The 17,273-nt window shown below is 43.3% G+C and overlaps 1 protein-coding gene and 1 long non-coding RNA gene across 3 annotated transcripts in view; both read right to left on the reverse strand.

The window, feature by feature from the left end:
- Positions 1–17,273, reverse strand: part of asxl1 (ASXL transcriptional regulator 1) — a 49,017-nt gene that overhangs the window by 12,743 nt on the left and 19,001 nt on the right. For both annotated transcript variants that reach the window (XM_015967370.3, XM_054745605.2), the window contains 2 exons: positions 12,824–13,013; positions 6,612–6,772 (listed from right to left, as the gene is read on the reverse strand). In XM_015967370.3, coding sequence (XP_015822856.2) covers positions 6,612–6,772; positions 12,824–13,013 — 351 coding nt within the window. The remainder of the gene's footprint in view (positions 1–6,611; positions 6,773–12,823; positions 13,014–17,273) is intronic.
- Positions 14,794–15,488, reverse strand: LOC139072174 (uncharacterized). The gene is made up of 2 exons (XR_011521767.1): positions 15,261–15,488; positions 14,794–15,039 (listed from the first exon to the last, which is right to left on the reverse strand). It is a non-coding gene; the product is annotated as an uncharacterized lncRNA (long non-coding RNA).

A 17,273-nucleotide genomic window follows, 5' to 3' on the forward strand; every position in this document is an offset into this window, starting at 1 on the left:
ATTTCCCGTGATAGCCTGCAGTGCGTTATGTCGTCCGTCGCTGCGGGCCAGCTGTAAACAGAACAAGCAGCGTGGTAGAAAGAATGCGCTCTAAAGTTCGGGTCCACTTCAGCGAATGTGATGGGTGACCATGACAACATCGACACTGTTCCATGTGAGTTACCATCGTCTTAATCTGCTCCAGCAAGTAAAAAAACTGATTAAGATAATGTTAGCTTGATAGTTAAGTACCAGTATCTATGTTTCCTAGGTACCAGGAAATAGTACCGAATTGATTCAAATGTGAAAGGTACCTAGCCCTCAAGATATTACATGGTTATTTAAAGCACATTTCATAATTTGTCAGAATATTTTCAGATGTTTACTTGTGTTTTACAATAATTAGTAGTTGTTTTTTTGATCCAAGGTGGTCCGTACACTTGAGTAAACACAAGCCACAAAGCAACAACAAAAGTAAGTACCACGGCGGTGGTAAAACAATAAAAATAAAGGCCCAGCAGGAGGAAACGACCTGGAGGAGAGGCTGCTGGTGACAATCTACAGAGCCTCCATAGAGAGCATCCTAGCGTACGGCACCTCAGCATGGTATGCAGGTGCTCAGCTGCAGACAGGAAAGTACTGCAGAGGGTCATCAGCACAGCCCAGAAGATCACCAGCTGCTCTCTGTCCAGCCTGGAGGACATTACCTCAGTAGAGCAGGCAACACCACCCCAGTAACCACCTGTCGGAACGGTTACCGTCAGGCTGACCGTACAGGTCACATACGACCAGGACAAGTAGATTCAGGGACAGCTTCCACCGTAGTAACAACCACAAAACCAGGTGAACCCGTAAACCTGAACCACACATTCACTGTTTCAAGACTGATCAGGTGCACTAACATTTATAAGTGCTATTTGTGTTTACTCACTATGCTAAAACTCTGTTTACAATAGTGACCTGCACATTACCCAGCGGATGCTGCTACAATATCAGACCAGCCAACCATGTCAAAATCTTTTGAGTACCACTTGTGCGGCATTAATTATTTTTTACATACAAGTCTGTTACTTTCAACACTGTAATTTCCCTATTCACTGGCTGGCTTTTATTTACCCAGTATGTCATTTAGTCAGTGGAAAAACGGCTTTTTGCATAATTGGTGCTAAAACCAATAAAAGACACGTGTGAATGACGGGAACCTGACATTACACCATAACTAGTCTGTGTTATTGGAGGATTTAACAGAGCGTACACTCTGGAGGGAACGCGTTCTCCGTGAGCAGAGGAAAGCAAAGGAAATCTTTCTGCTATGCTGGGATTTGGGATCCTTTGTGGGGCGACACAAACCTCATAAATCCGATTCCAGCTCATGTTTTATTTTACAACTATCAGAACCCCTCAGAACCTCCTCCACTCCCCGATCATACATGCCGCATTGCCATGGTAACCAAATAGCTGTGGCTGCACTCTCAGAAAACATTTCCAAATAAAACTAACTCCAAACAGAATGACTCCCTAATGTAAATGAGAACCTGTTACTCTACGATTTATAAAATCCATTTTTTATTCATTACTGACAGGAACCTCATGTGGTTTTTGGCACTTCGGCAGCCTGTGTTTCAATCTCGTTGTCAAGAAAGTTTCTCTTTTTTTCAGAAAACGGAAAAAAAAATCACAGGGAATCCCCTCACATGCTGAGGACGCAGCGTGACCAAATATGGTTAACTCATTCACTGCCATTGACGAATAAATTTGTCAATTTTTTTTTACTGTGTGGGTGTCGGAACGAGCCCCCGCACCGTGAGAACAAACAACTCAGCTCTAAAGTCGATCTTCGTCACGTGATCAGGAAGCAGAAATCCATGTGTTAGGAGATCGTTTTGGGCCGCTGCTGTAAAAAAACAAGTGAGGCGCGAACCGGAAAAGCTTCTGGCGATCACAATACAACAACGGATTATGAAAGAACGGATAACGCTCGAAACGTGCGGATTCTTCCTGATGTAAGAGGTGAGTCTCTGCTTTGTTTTGCTAGTGTTGGCGTCGACATCATCCTAGCGCGCAACGTTCTGTCACTCTTAAAAAAACAGTAAAAACTGTGAGAAACACTGGCAGCGAAGGGCTTTACTGATCAGGAATCGGCTGGCAGTGAATTACCGTAAATTCTCTAATACAGGCCCGGGCCTGTATTTGACTCAAGCTCCAGGCCTTTATTGGAAGGAGGACCAGAATTAGAGGCAGGCCTCAATTTCTATTTGAGAAAAATGAACTAATGGTTCGCTGGAGTTTGACAATTAAAATTGCGCCCACATTTTCAAAGTTAATCACATTTCTTTTAACAATGATAGTTTCTGCTTCAGCCCTCTCCCCCCTCCCCCTGCCTCAGCCCTCTCCCCCCCTCCCCCTGCTTCAGTCCTCTCCCCCCTCCCCCTGCTTCGGTCCTCTCCCCCCTCCCCCTGCTTCAGTCCTCTCCCCCCTCCCCCTGCTTCAGTCCTCTCCCCCTCCCCCTGCTTCAATCCTCTGCTTCAGTCCTCTCCCCCCTCCCCCTGCTTCAGTCCTCTCCCCCCTCCCCCTGCTTCAATCCTCTCCCCCCTCCCCCTGCTTCAGTCCTCTCCCCCCTCCCCCTGCTTCAGCCCTCTCCCCCCTCCCCCTGCGCAGCGGCCGCAAACTCACTGATGCACCTGCAGCCTCTCGGAGTTCCTGCTGCTCTAAACATTAAAATAATTATTTCATTTTCTGTTCCTCACTTCTGATTAGCTTCAGTGGTGTCTGTTTGTTGCAACCAGCAGGTACAAAAACTAACTTGTTTTTATTTGACTATTTTTCTGTCCTGCCTGTTTATTATCTTCCTGCATCTCCTCTCAATCCTAAAGAGAAACTGCTACCTGGCTTCATATATATTCACCTCATGAGTTACCTTTGAACTGCAGTTCTAAAATATCTACCGACCGCTAAAACAGCGGGGTGCTCACCGGCCGCACCGGTGAGGTGCGTCACCGAGGACAAAACAGGTGATGCGCCCTGATCCACAGCAGCGAAACACATCAGGCACAAATAAAAGAATAAAAGACAGAAAACATAAAAGGAAATGAGCCGACATGAATGATCGCGTGTTAAATTAGTTTTTGAGGTGGCGACACCTGATTTGATAATGTTACTGTGGCCGTGCTCAGGACGCAGATGTCTGGAGCGCGTCAACAATCAGAGCTTTGCATGCGCAAGCTGGTTAAGGTTAGGATGGGGGTGAGGGGAAGGTTAAATTGCAAGAGGGAAAAGGTCACAATTCGGTTAAATGTCCGTTTTACGGCGGGTGTCAGTACCGACGCTCTGGCACAGCGCGTTGCCTCCAGACACGCAGGAGCTCGTCACCTGCTGACAGCAGGCTGCTGTCTTTTCTGTGGACTGCATCTTGCCGGTCATGATCACGTGACAGCGACTAGTCGATGACAGGCATAACAAGTCACTATAGAGCGGTGAAGTCGACTAGTGACTAGTTCATACAACCCCTGCTACTGCTCCCCAGAGTGTTCTGCAGCATAATCAGCACGTTCTCTTTGGACTTGATATCAAATTTTCGCCTCCTCTTCGTCTCCGCACGGTTAAAGTTACCCTCGCAGTCTATCACTGGCAAATCAAAAGTGAGACGATGACACAACCGCCCCCCGTACTTGCTTGTTACCACATTCCACCCGGCCACAATAAAAAAACGGCCATTATTCACCTCCGACGACTCAGACACCGGCCAAAATATGATACCCGGCAGTTAATTGAATACAGGCTAATATTAGAGGATTTACGGTAGTTAATTGAGGGAGTTTTTCTATGCAAATGTCTGTCAACAGGCACAAGCACCTGAGTACGCACAAGTGGGAATTATCAACAGCTGATTGTTGAGGAACATGCGTACGAGATGTCACCGTGTGTTTCACAAATCAGTCTTTTGACTGTTCGTACGAACATTCTAAAATCCATTCCTAGGATTGAAGATAGGAACGTTTCTACGAATGTTTGATTAATGAGGCCCCTGGTTTGAAGAGTCTAGGTGTTGTAGTTTACAGCTGGACCAGATCTATGGTGGACCAGATGAAACTTGTCTATTTTTCAACTGTAACAAATCAAATAAAGGCTTCACAAACTATGTTTTATGGACTCTACTATTAGTTTAAAATAATCTAGTTAAGTTCTGAATACTCTACCAAGAACACGCTTATTTTCCAATGGGGGAAACCATTCTTTTAGGTTTTGTGTGAAAATAAGTCCAGAACTACAAATGTTCTTCACAAAAGTGATGTAATCGAACCAGACACGGAGCAAAACAGAAGGAAAAAGGCAGTAAGTTCAGCGAACTTCAAATCCTTCCATCAGGAGGGAAGAACCACCATAAATCTGGCCATGTTGTAAGTAGCAGCTAATGACTGGCATGGTCAAAACACATCACTAGTTTTAATTTAAGCATAAATACAACATATATGTGATCCAGGGTCCAAGGCTAAGCGATTAGAAAATAGCCCTTTTAGCACCGTTGACTTGCTTTCATTTTTTCATTCTTCCGGGAACCCATGAGCCGACCAGAAAGGGAGGAGACTTGGGCTCCCTGCTGAGCCTTTTATAACAAGAGTCTGACATTTCAGCCTCATAATTTTGTTGCTTTATTTAATATTTTAAGCAGCAGACCATGGTCTCCTGAAACATGTCAACATGGAACATTCGATTAATCAGAAGATTCAACAGAATATTCAAATACTAAAATATCCAATAGCTGCAGTCCTATTTTAAACCAGAATGAAAAACAAACCAACACAAAAACACAACCTGCACCAAACCGAGGTACGCCTGAGAAGGGAAAAGTCTATAAATACAAAACAGTGGTGTTGTACTTGAACAAGTTTATTTAACAATCATTCGTAAACTTTTTGTTTGGTGAACGTAACCCAAACTCGCACATAATTTGCCTGATGAATATTAAAGTGAGCTCTCATTCTGGCGTGTGAACGGGTTTATGAATGGAGCTCTACCACAGTTAGAGAGCTCCAGATCTCCACAGAGCTAAAGCCTTAGCTAAAACATCCAATTAACCCTAGAGTTTATAAGAAGTGGACCACGAAAATGTAACTATCATGCACAGTAGCCATCGGCGTCTACTCTTCTACTGAGAGGGTGCAGGTCAATCCAGAGACACCAAACACGGAGCCAAGTATGCCAAAGTTTGCCTTCAAGAGAAACAACAAATAGTCAAACAATTAAAAGACAAACTGCGATGGCAGCAGTATGCGTTCACAAAAGCCAAAGCCAAAAACAATGCAGCAGTGAGAGCTAGTTTTACTGTGGCTGAAGAAATTGTCCGCACTTTTGTAAAGCATTCATATTCATTTTATGTGTACTTCTGGTTGCTCTGGTTTTACTTTTGAGTGAAATAAATTTAAGAAAATTCAAGTTTATCATGACTTTGGCCTCGTCTGATCAGTTTGCTGCCTGACACTGAAGGGCGGCACATAGGAGGCACTTGAGCAGTGCATTAATCACAGCATGTTACAGTCAGGTCCATAAATATTGGGACATGGACACAATGCTAACATTTTTGGCTCTATACACCACCACAATGGATATCAAATAAAACGAACAAGATGTGCTTTAACTGCAGACTGGCCGCTTTTATTTGAGGGTATATCATACATTTTTCAGCACGCCACTTGATAGTGAGACTGCTACCCGTTAGCTTTAGCATTAGCCGATCTGCGTGTAGCTGCACTTTTGATCCCAAACTATGGACCGGTTCTGCCTTTGCTGGTTCCTTCATTTTCCTCCACTGCATCCAGATGACCACACTGTGCGCCAGTAAAAAGCTTTTTTCTTACACGTAACTTACTTTTGTTCAATAAAGTTCTGGGGAAAATAGTAATTCAAAGATGTTGCACCAGTGCTACGTTTAAAAATAGACAGACACACACAGACAGGTACAGCCCTGCTCTGATACGGAAGAGCCTGGGGGAAAATCAGGACGACAATAGCACCAACCATAGATATGTACCAACTAGCGAGAAAAGCAATTTTTCATCTTTTTCTGCAGCGGTTTTAGTGCTTTTCGATGCACCGCTGCTGATACAGCACCCTGTAGTGGTGCAACGCTGCAACTGCAGTTAAAATAACATCCATATAGCTGGGGCAGAGTGAAATCAGGCTGGGGCGGCACAAAATTAGCTGGAGGCGGCCGCCACGCACATTTGAACGCAGGTAAACCCTAAACTTGTTTAAATATTTTTCTTTATATATTTTTTTAATAATTTGATTGTTGAGCAGTGGAGTAATGTGGGTTTCTTCACCTGACAAATTTGACTATATTTATGTTAAAGTTGCTTTATTGAGCAACAAGTAAACAATTTTTAAATGCACAGTAATATTTATAAATTGAATGAGTAATAAATACATTTGACTATATGTTATAAAGTAGTAGCATTTATTTTACATTATATTTGGTTACATTTATAATGTTTTACAGTTACATGTGGCCCTTTGAGGGCAACCATTAGGCTAACGTGGCCCTTAGTGAAAATGAGTTTGACACCCCTGGATTAGAGCAACATTAAAGCAGATGTGATCAGAGAAACATTAGTGGTTTGGTGCACAGTGCTGACCTGTCTGGAACGGCTCAACCGGGTCTGGGCGTGTTGGGTCTGCTGTCCATCTGAACGGTTCTGTTGTCCTGCTGTCCTGCTGAGACGAGTCTGCGGCTGAGTGCTGGGAGTCTGCAGCTGAGAGGAGCAGGACGCATTGGACGAACTCTCATCCACCGACACTTTAGGTCAGGAAAACAACAACCACTTAATACAAATGCCAACAGGAATATGGTTTATCCAGTTTTAAAGTCTGAGTACATTTCAAGTCCTAAAAGGCTCTGGTACCATCAGAATGCCTGGTTCTGATGAATAAATGTGAGTCGTTATCAAGATCTGAGTCAGTCTGGACTTTAACAGAGCTCTGGTGGTACCAAATGTAACTGATAACTAATGGTAACCAGTGGTAAGTTAGAGTAACCAGTGGAAACTAGATGTAACTGGTAACTAATGCTAAGAAGTGAATAATGGTAGCAAGTGAATTTCCCCACTGTAGGACTAATAGTCTATTATCTTCTATTCTAACCAGTGGCAACAAAAAGTAACCAGTAACTAATGGTAATTAGCAGCAACTTAAGTGCAGTGGGAACTAGATGTAACAGGTAACTAATGGTAACCAGTGGTAACTAAAATGAACTGGTCATTCTTAATTACAAGTGTTAAATACAAGTAATTACTCATAACTGGCCACTAGTGGTAACAAGACTTAAACAGTGGTAACTACTGGTCACTAGATATCACTAGTGGTAACTAGAAGTAACCAGTTATCAGTGATACTTGTAACTTTGGTGCTGTTCAGCGACTTTGCCAAGGCAAGGCAGCTTTATTTGTATAGCACCTTAGAACAGTATAAAACCGACCAAAGTGCTTCACAGAAATTAAAAACATTAAAAAATACACAACATAAAAATGCATAAGGACTAAAGATTAAGAACCAACACTACAAAGACTTTCATGACGAGTTACAAGCCATATCATAAAAATGGGTTTTTAAAACCACAGTGAAGAGGCCAACCTAATGCTTGGGCATAATGTTAGGCAGCACATTCCAGAGCCTAGGGGGCCGCTACAGAAAAATCCTTGGCACCTCTCAGAAAGCCCTCTTATACTTTGCTCACTGCCAAAGCAGTCGCGATATGCTGATGTCTGTGAAAAGTCCTGAAATGTCATGGAAACACAATAGCTGAGAGGACTGAGCCATTGCATCTCCCGGTCAATTTCCACCCTCCCAAAAATTACCCTGAAGGTCTGACAATGGAAACGTGCCTAATATCTAGCAGCAGCCTGAGCTTTGTGATAGAAAGTTAAGTGGCAGAGTGGGTGGAGCATGCATTTACAGGTCAAAGATAAGGAAAGGATCTGTAATCCAACTCAATTCAGATGGAACAAACCAAGTTCAAGACTATAGGTGAGGGTTGGAACATAAACTGACCGATAAATCGAGAGCTTTGCTTTCTGGCTCAGCTCTCTTCACCATGAAAAACCGGTACAATGCTTGCTCCATCTTTCACTAACTTGTGAACAAGACCTCATGACACTTGAAATACAATGCTTGGGGCAGGACCTCATCTATGACCTGGAGAAGGCATTCTTCCACATGTACATTAGTTTGGCTGCGGCCTTTCTGCGTGGAGTTGCGTGTTCTCCCCATGCATGCGTGGGTTTCCTCCGGGTACTCCGGTTTCCCCCACAGATCACAACATGCCCTATAGGTTATAAACTGTAAGTTTATCAAACCAGGAAAATGAAAAGGGAACAGAAAGAAGAAAACTCATGTTATCTGTCCCTTTTTAACTAAAATGACATTTTTACACTGAAATATATTGAAACTTTGTTGCCACTTGCCACGTTGGAGAAATGGATGCTTGGTTAATAAAGACATGAATGCATGCAGTTGTCCCCCAAATGCGGGGGGGTGGGGGGGGGGGGAATTTCTCAAGTAAATAGGAATATTTTGGAACAGATAGAGAAGTCTTGGCAAAAAGGACATCTTAATGTTTATTCTACCACTTAAAGAGAGGGGTAGCATATCCCAGACTCTTAACATCTTGTTTCAATCGATCTATGAGGGGCAAAAAATTATATTTATAAAGATCCTTGTAATTTAGGGATATCTAAATTCCTGGATATTTAAACCTTTTAGTATTAATTTTGAAAGGTGTGGAACCAAAGGAAGTACTTCTTGCAGCCAAATTAATTGGTATCAGTTCACTTTTCTGGATATTAATTTTATAACCAGATATTCTACCAAATCTATGCAAAACGTTCAGTATATGAGGGAGGCTGTTCATGGGATCACAAACATATAAAAGCAAGTCATCAGCATAAAGAGAAAGCTTGCACTCTTGACTACTGCGAGTAACCCCTTTAATATTAATATCCTGTCAGACAGCGAGCGCTAAGGGTACTATGGCTATTGTGAAGAGGAGCTGTGACAATGGACAACCCTGTCTAGTGCCCCTCTGTAGGTCAAATAAAGCTGAAATGTTATTTGTTCGGACAGCTGCTATTGGTGATGAATAGAGAATTTTAATCCAAGATAAAAACTTTTGACCAAAACCAAATTTTTCAAGATTATAAAACAGATAGTTCCATTCCACGCGGTCAAACGCCTCCTCCCCGTCCAACGATAGCACTGTCTCTGGTGTGGCTGATGTGGAGGGGTTATAAAGAATATTGAAAAGACGCCTGAGATTAAAAAACAAATATCTACCCTTCACGAAGCCAGTTTGGTCAGACGCTATGATCGCGGGGAGAGCGTGTTCTAAACGTCGGGCAAGCAATGTAGTACGGATTTTGACATCTGTATTAAGAAGCGATATAGGCCGATATGAACTACAATTACTGGGATTATTATCAGGCCGATATGAACTACAATTACTGGGATTATTATCATTCTTCAGAATAAGAGAAATGGTGGCTTCCCGCATAGTACGGGGAGAGAATTTGTTGAGAGGGATTCATTAGATACAGAGTAAAAGTGGGACAAGTACCCTAGAGAAAGTTTTAGAAAATTCAGATGGAAACCCATCTGGGCCCGGTGATTTTCCACTTTGCATGCTCTTCATAGCTGCAATCAGTTCTCCTGTTGAAATATTCTCTTCCATCCCGGCAATTGATTCTGGTTTCAACTGGGGAACGTCCAAATCATGAAAAAAGGAGTCTAGTATGGAATTCTCCTGGAGCGACTCCGAGGTATATAACCTTGAGTAGTAGTTGTAGAAACACCTGTTGATTTCAAATTGATCTGTGTGTTTTATGTTTTGCTCATCATTAACTTCCGATATATACTGGTTAGCAGTTCTCTGATGCAGCTGGTGTGCCAAAACTTTACCTGCTCTTTCCCCGTCTTCATAATACTTACGCCTGGATTTCAAAATCAAATTTTCTGCTTGGTGGGTCGAAAGGAGGTCAAATTCCATTTTGAGAGTCAGGCGCTGTTTGTGCAAAGTATCTGAAGGTGAGGCACTGTACAACAGATCTAATTTCAAAATTTCATCGGCCAATTCCATCAGTCAGCTTGTGCACTCCTTTTAACTTGCACAATATGAAATAACCTGTCCTCTCAAATACGCGTTTAATGATTCCCCAATTAAAGAGTATGAAACCCCTGGAGTCTGATTCTGGGCAAGAAAAAATTCAATTTCCGAATTAATAAAAGTCACAAAGCCATCATCAGAAAGAAGCAGAGGATCGAGTCTCCAAGATCGGTGACCCGAGGCTACCCCTGGAATGCGCAATGTCATAGTTAAAGGGCCATGGTCCGAAATGACAATAGGTTGATACTGACAATCTGATACATTTGGGAGGAGTTTCTTATCTATAAAAAATAATCTATTCTTAAGAATGACTTACGGACTGGCGAAAAAAAAGAGTAGTTCTTGGTATTAGGATTGTAAAAATGCCAAACGTCGGCTAAACCTGATGCCTGGAGAAAAAATTTAATGACCTCAGCTGACTTTGACCTGACTGCTGATTTGGGGAGCTGCGATCCAAAGCTGTGGAGAGAACGCAGTTCATATCCCCGCCCAAAATAACATGATGCAAATCCATACTAGGCAATTGTGAAAACACATTGTTAAAGACAACAGAATCATCCCAGTTTGGGGCATAAATGTTTACCAAGATAACTGGAACTCCATGAAGACGGCCCACCACCATCACACAACGCCCTGCTGGGTCAGACTCTACTTTAGACATTATAAATGGAACCCTTGTGTTTATAAGAATAGTAATCCCCTCGTCTTAAGAGTTGAAATTACAATGGTACATTTGTCCAATCCAACCCCCCTTCAACCTACCTTGATCAGCAACACGCAGAAGGGTTTCTTGGAGATAAACAATATCAGCTTTCAGATTAAGATGTACAAGAACATTTTTTCGTTTCACAGGATGGTTTAACGATTTGACATTCCAGCTAACAAATTTTACTGAGCAGCCCATACCCTGTCTTATAGTGATAACATTAGCCATTTTTAATTATAGAAAGAGTGAGGCAGTTCAAAATCCCTTTTATAACAGGATCTTGGACTTCACACCTGCAGCTCATGATATAACCCATTAATAGAGGCCTAGCGGGTACCCCAATAATCCCACCTCAGTCTTCAACAAGAACATGACGACCAAAACCCCCACCTTTTAATAGATCACACAAATGTGGACAACGAGAAACCACTAAATGAACAGCAATATGGCCCCAGCCCACTCTCCTTAACATGGAATGTGCATTAATATTACAGAACTCGAATTACTATTTGCAACAGTGTATGTCAGTCAGCATTAACCCACCTCCTCATCAATTGGGTGTCCACAGAACAGAGAAAGAAAACAGGAAGGAGGAGGGTGGCATCTCTGATAATAAAAATGTGATGAAAAGTATGATTATTGTCCTCCCGTGGGTTTGTCTGCCACAATGGTGCTCCTCACGTAGGCCATCGCCCTCTCTGGGTTCTGACACTCTCTGGTGTCCCCTTTGAACGGGATGTGGAGACGTGCAGGGAATAGTATTCCATAACGGACATCTCTATTGCCCCGCAGCGGATTCCTGAAGTCATTGAACACAGCACGGGCCTTAGCAACCCTTGTGGTTGGTCTGGAAAAATTGCAACCGGTTGCCCTCTGTAACGCAGCGGGCCTCGTTCCCGAGCATGTCGTAGCACATCCAAGCAGTCTTTGTGATAACGTAACTTTGCAATGATGACCCGGGGTTTGCCATTTGGCTTCTTTGGTGCAAGACCTCTGTGTGAGCGGTCAATCAGGATCTCTTTCTCCAACTGCTTAACTTCTTTCAACATCTTGGAAACTGAAGCAGCGGTGCTCGAGCCTGCTTCCTCTGCGATTCCCACAATACAAACATTGCACCGCCGCAGCCTCCCTTCGATATCTTCATTCTTCTCCTTAAGTTCTGTAACTTCCTGCTTCAGCTCAGCAACAGCTGTTTGCAACATGGTGACTTCATCAGAGCATGTTGTTAGCCCTTCCTCCACACTGACAACCGTGGCTTTAACAGAATCCACATCAGAGCCAACAGTCGATCCTTTAGCTCACCCCTGATTGCATTTAGCTCGTCAGATAAAACACTTTTCAGTTCAGACCTAATAATTAAAGCAACGTCTGCTCTCAGTGAGGTGACAACTTCCGCTTTCAGGGACTCTGCATCCATCTTTCCCTCCGGGGCCGGAGTGGGCATCTGGTCCATCCGAGATGGCGAAGGCTGCACCGACGAGCTAGCTCCCTCGCTAGCCTCTAGGCCTGTGTACTTGTATTTCCAGAGCTTACTCGCCATTTACCGAACGCCCACAGTCCAAACTTAAAATATTACTGTCTATAGAAGTTACAAATTTGTGCACACGTCGAATATGCCACACGAGCAAAATGAAACGGAGTTTTAGGAGTTTAGCTCCGTACCATGCGTCTTACTCCATTGCTGGCTCACTAGCGCCCCCCTAAATGTTTACTTTTAAAAACAAAATGTTAGTGTAGAGCAGTGAAATAGGCACCCATTGAAACATTTTCAAACTGCAAATGTTCTGGAAGTTGCTTATGCCATTCACTTGGATAGAAAAATATGTTTCATAATGGAAATAAACTAGTTATCAGTACAAACCAGTATACTGCACAGGCCTAGATGGACCCAGCTAATCGCTGGTACCTTTCTATGTATTAACTGGGTATTGTCCCATCCTCCCATGCAGCAGTGACCGCTAAAGGGCTCAGGTGCATGTTGGACTCACCTTCATGGTCTAAAGCAGCAGCAACACTGGTCTCAGTAGAGTCACAGCTTTCCTGCTCAACAGCTTGACTGGAATCAGCTGGAGTGGCTGGTGTGCTGCTGCTGCTGGCAGAAGTAAGTGTGGAGCTGTCGGCTGGATTTATTGGCACCTCTGACACCGAAGAGGGTTTTGTCCACTGGAGGGCCTTCTTCTACACACAGCAGAGCACAGAAGAGCAGCAGTTTAGAAACAGAACCCCAGCAGATATGAAACAAAGCAACTGAGAAATAACTGAACTGTCTACAAACACTGTGTCCAAAATCAGAGACTGCGTCCTTGAGGTAATCCTAATGTTATTAATGGATTATTATTGGTCAGTACAACATGTCGCGAGTTTACGTGTATACATCATCACATGTGCTTTAGAGAATCAAGGGGAATTTTTGATTTGGGACTCTGTGGAGCGACAGAAAACCCGCACAAATCTAAATCCAGTCCACATTCAATTTCACAACTCCCAGAACCTCCTCAACTCCCCGGTCATAAATGTCGTGTTGCCAGGGTAACCAGACAGCTCAGATAGGGCTGCACTGAGACATTTCCTAACAAAGCCGACTCCAAACAGAACAACTCCTTAACTGTAAATGACAACCCATTATTTAAACTTCACATATACGGAAACCTCTCCTGTGTCCTGCAACTTGTTTGGTTCTCTTACACTTCGGCAGCCAGCGCCTTGATCTTGCTGTCAATAGTTTATTTTTTCTCCAGGATTCCCCTGAGGATGTAATAAAATATGGTTAATTGAGGGCTATTCTTTATGTAAATGACTGAAGGGACACAAGCACCTGGTACGCACAGGTGGGACTCATCAACAGCTGGTTGCAAAGGAACATGCGTACGAGTGGCCACGTTTTATAAATCGGTATTTCGACTGTTGGTAAGAACATTCTAAACTTCATTCATGGGAAGAAACAGGAATATTCCTACAGAGCGTTTGAATGAGGCCCCTGGAGTGAGGATGCTGCTCCACAAGGCTGCAGTGCCACGGCAAAATGTTTTATTGTCGTCGTCGTCGTCTTCCTCCGCTTATCCGGGTCCGGGTCGCGGGGGCAGCATCCCAACTAGGGAGCTCCAGGCCGTCCTCTCCCCGGCCACCTCCACCAGCTCCTCCGGCAGGACCCCAAGGCGTTCCCGGACCAGATTGGAGATGTAACCTCTCCAACGTGTCCTGGGTTTTATTGTGTAATTCACAAATGCTTTAATGTTTGAAAATAATTATTGCCAAACTGTACAAAAGTAGATATGCCATGGTATTAGCGTCTTCAGCAGCGTTTTACAGAACATTTAACTGAAATACATTAAATTCTACTGATCATAGTTCAACTGGATAAATTTAGATGTTATTTTAACTAAGATGAGAGATCAGGGCTGCAACAAACGAATATTTGGATTATTGGTGAATTGGATGGGGTCTCAACTCGATTAATCGAGTCATCTGATTAAACTGGGAAAAAACTGTTAGGGAAACACTTTTCTCTGTCTTTACTTTAACAGAACGTGATTGTGCTCTGCTAACAGAGTTGTTGAATGTTAAAATAAAGTTAAAGTTATGGGGGTGGGGGCTGCGGGCGGGCCTGTGGGCTTGCCGCTGTTATCTCCCGTGACTGTCGGCTGCTGGTTGTGGCCCCCCGGGATGATCCTCTGCGCCTCTCGAGAGGGGCAGGGGCTTTTCTGGTTGCAGTCTCCTGAAACAATGTTGATTTTATATTTCCTCATCAGACTGACGCAGCGACAGCTTACTCTAATTGTTTTGTTGTGTGCCTCAGTTTGGAGTTCAGGAGATGGTTTTGACCAGGACCACACCCCTAAATGAAGCAAGTGCCATGTGATTGGTTGATTAGATAATTGCATTAAGGAGAAGTTGAACAGGTGTTCCTAATAATCCTTAAGGTGAGTGTATGAGCCATCTAATAATAAAGACAAGAAGATAGCCTAACAAACAACTTTTAATTCACTTTGTAACCTGTTGATGCAAATGCTACAGTCAGATGGAGGTAGGAACCTAAAAACAAAAAGAAGTTTTACACAAAAATGACTTGTGTTCACAAGAGGCATGGTGGCAAGGTTAAAGCACTTCTTCCAGTCTTAACTCAGAAAATGGCAGGACATGCCAAGGTACGCGTCTGTAGCGTCTGGTGGTCTGTGACGTCAGCAGTCAGGGACCACTGACAGCTCTGAGTAAAGATAAAAGATATTACAGTTAATTTATTTACCAGCTTGATAATTCTGTTATTTCAAATAATGTAGGCTAAGATTTAACAAAAAGAAGATGTTTTATGCTTTCAAAATATTAGTTACTTGATTGCTCAGTCAGCAACCATTTTATTTTATCATAAAGGCATTTTATTCTAATGTTTAATGTATTTGTGTCCAGAGAGAAAAAACGCACACACACATATCTTAAAGGTTGTATCGTATTTCTTTTCCATCGTGGTGGCGAAGTGGGATCAGCCTGGTAGGTAGTTGTCATGGTAACCTGGGTTGATCATCTCTGACACCTTGATACCGACCATGGACAGGAGTCTGGTGACCAGCTTGCTCACGAAGCCCTCGGTCAGGACGTTAGCTTGCTGAGGTGTGCTCGTAACAAACTGCTCCACGGAAGAGGAGCACTTTTATTAACGCTGTAACGTAGCGGGATGAAATAAATCATTCGTGTTTGTGATTAGAGCAAAAACACGTGACATGCAAACGTGTTCTAAAGGTGATAAAATCACCACCTCTACTGGTGTTGCTGCAGCTATAAACACATCTGTTGATGTTAGCAGCTAACAAGGTAGACTTACCGAGGCGACTCTGTTCTCCCCGTGACGTGCTTCATTCTAAGGTGCTCGTGCATCGCCGATGTGCTCCCGTGAAAGGAGAGTTTCACTTTGCAGAGTTTGCACTCTACAGGCCTTTCTTTGTCTTCGTTTACGTTTGTTTATGTGGCAGACGCTTTTATCCAAGGCAACATACAGTTTATAACCTGTAGGGCATGTTGTGATCTGTGGGGGAAACCGGAGTACCCGGAGGAAACCCACGCATGCATGGGGAGAACACGCAACTCCACGCAGAAAGGCCGCAGCCGAGTTTCGAACCTGCAACCTTCCTGCTGTGATTAAACAGTAATAACAACTGTGCACCATGCAGCCTTTGTATAATGCTCCCAAACCTTTGAGCTACATTGCACTCAACATGTTTTCTTTCTTTGGTGATGAAGGCTGAGCTGGATGGCCACCACTGCGCATGCGCCTCGGAGATAAAGCGGTGGCTCACCAGAAAGGCAGGAAGCAACCGCCGAACGTGCCGCAGCAGGCGAGATTAAAAAACTTTACAAAATAAACAACGCGTTGACTATTAAATTAGTATTTGACTATTTTGTTTGTCGATGCAGTGACGAGTTGACTAACCGTGGCAGCCCTAAAGGCAAGGCAGCTTTATTTATATAGCACATTCCATACAGAGGCAATTCAATACGCTTTCCATAAGCAAGATTAAAATAAATATGACAGAAAATACTATTTTAAATTTTAAAAGAAACAAAGTTTAAGTTAAAGGGTGAGCAGATACAGTGCAGAAGGTGCAGCATAAGAACATTTATTCAAAGGCTGATGAAAACATGGTGTTCAATTTTGATTTAAAAGTTTCTAGAGTTGGGGCACACGTGTGTGTGGGGTTGGGCATCGATTCACTTTGAATGATTCCGATTCCAATTCTGATTCCTCGTTTCGATCCCGGTTCCTATCGATTCCTGATTCGGATTATTTCAAGACACGCCATGCTTTACATTAGCCAGCTAACCATGGGTCCTACTTGATGAAATAATCAACTTCAACATGAATTTTAACTATGAACAATAACATCACCTTCATTTAGACCAGGGTCTGGCAACCTTTTCCCATGAAAGAGCCATAATTACCCAATTCACACAGTAAAGACAACACTGGGAGCTGAAGCAGCCACGGCGTTGTGGGCGGGGCCTACCCTCAGACAGCAGAGAGCTGCTTTAACCGATCACAACAGTTGACAGCAACCAACCCCAGTCGCTCACCTTCCAACAGAAGATAATAGATAAAACAGTTTGTATTAAACTGACCCAGAATGTGTAGCTCGTCTGTGTCGACAGTACTTAGATATTTTTCACCCTGTCAGTGGTTTTAATGTTGAGCAGGTGACGCTTTTTGAGGCGTCACACATAACTTAAGAATATAAATTCAGGCTCTGTCTTGTTGGACTGTTGTAATTAAACTTTGTGCTGAACTAAACTTTACATTAACTCATTCACTGCCATTCATTTGCATGTTTTACTGTGTGGGCGTCGGACGAGCCCCCACACCGAGAGAACAAACATCTCAGCTCTAAAGCCGATCTTCATCCGCATACGTCACACGTCACGTGATCAGGAAGCAGAACATCCATGTGTTAG

This window comes from Nothobranchius furzeri, chromosome 10, assembly GCF_043380555.1.
Source record: "Nothobranchius furzeri strain GRZ-AD chromosome 10, NfurGRZ-RIMD1, whole genome shotgun sequence".
NCBI lineage: Eukaryota > Metazoa > Chordata > Actinopteri > Cyprinodontiformes > Nothobranchiidae > Nothobranchius > Nothobranchius furzeri.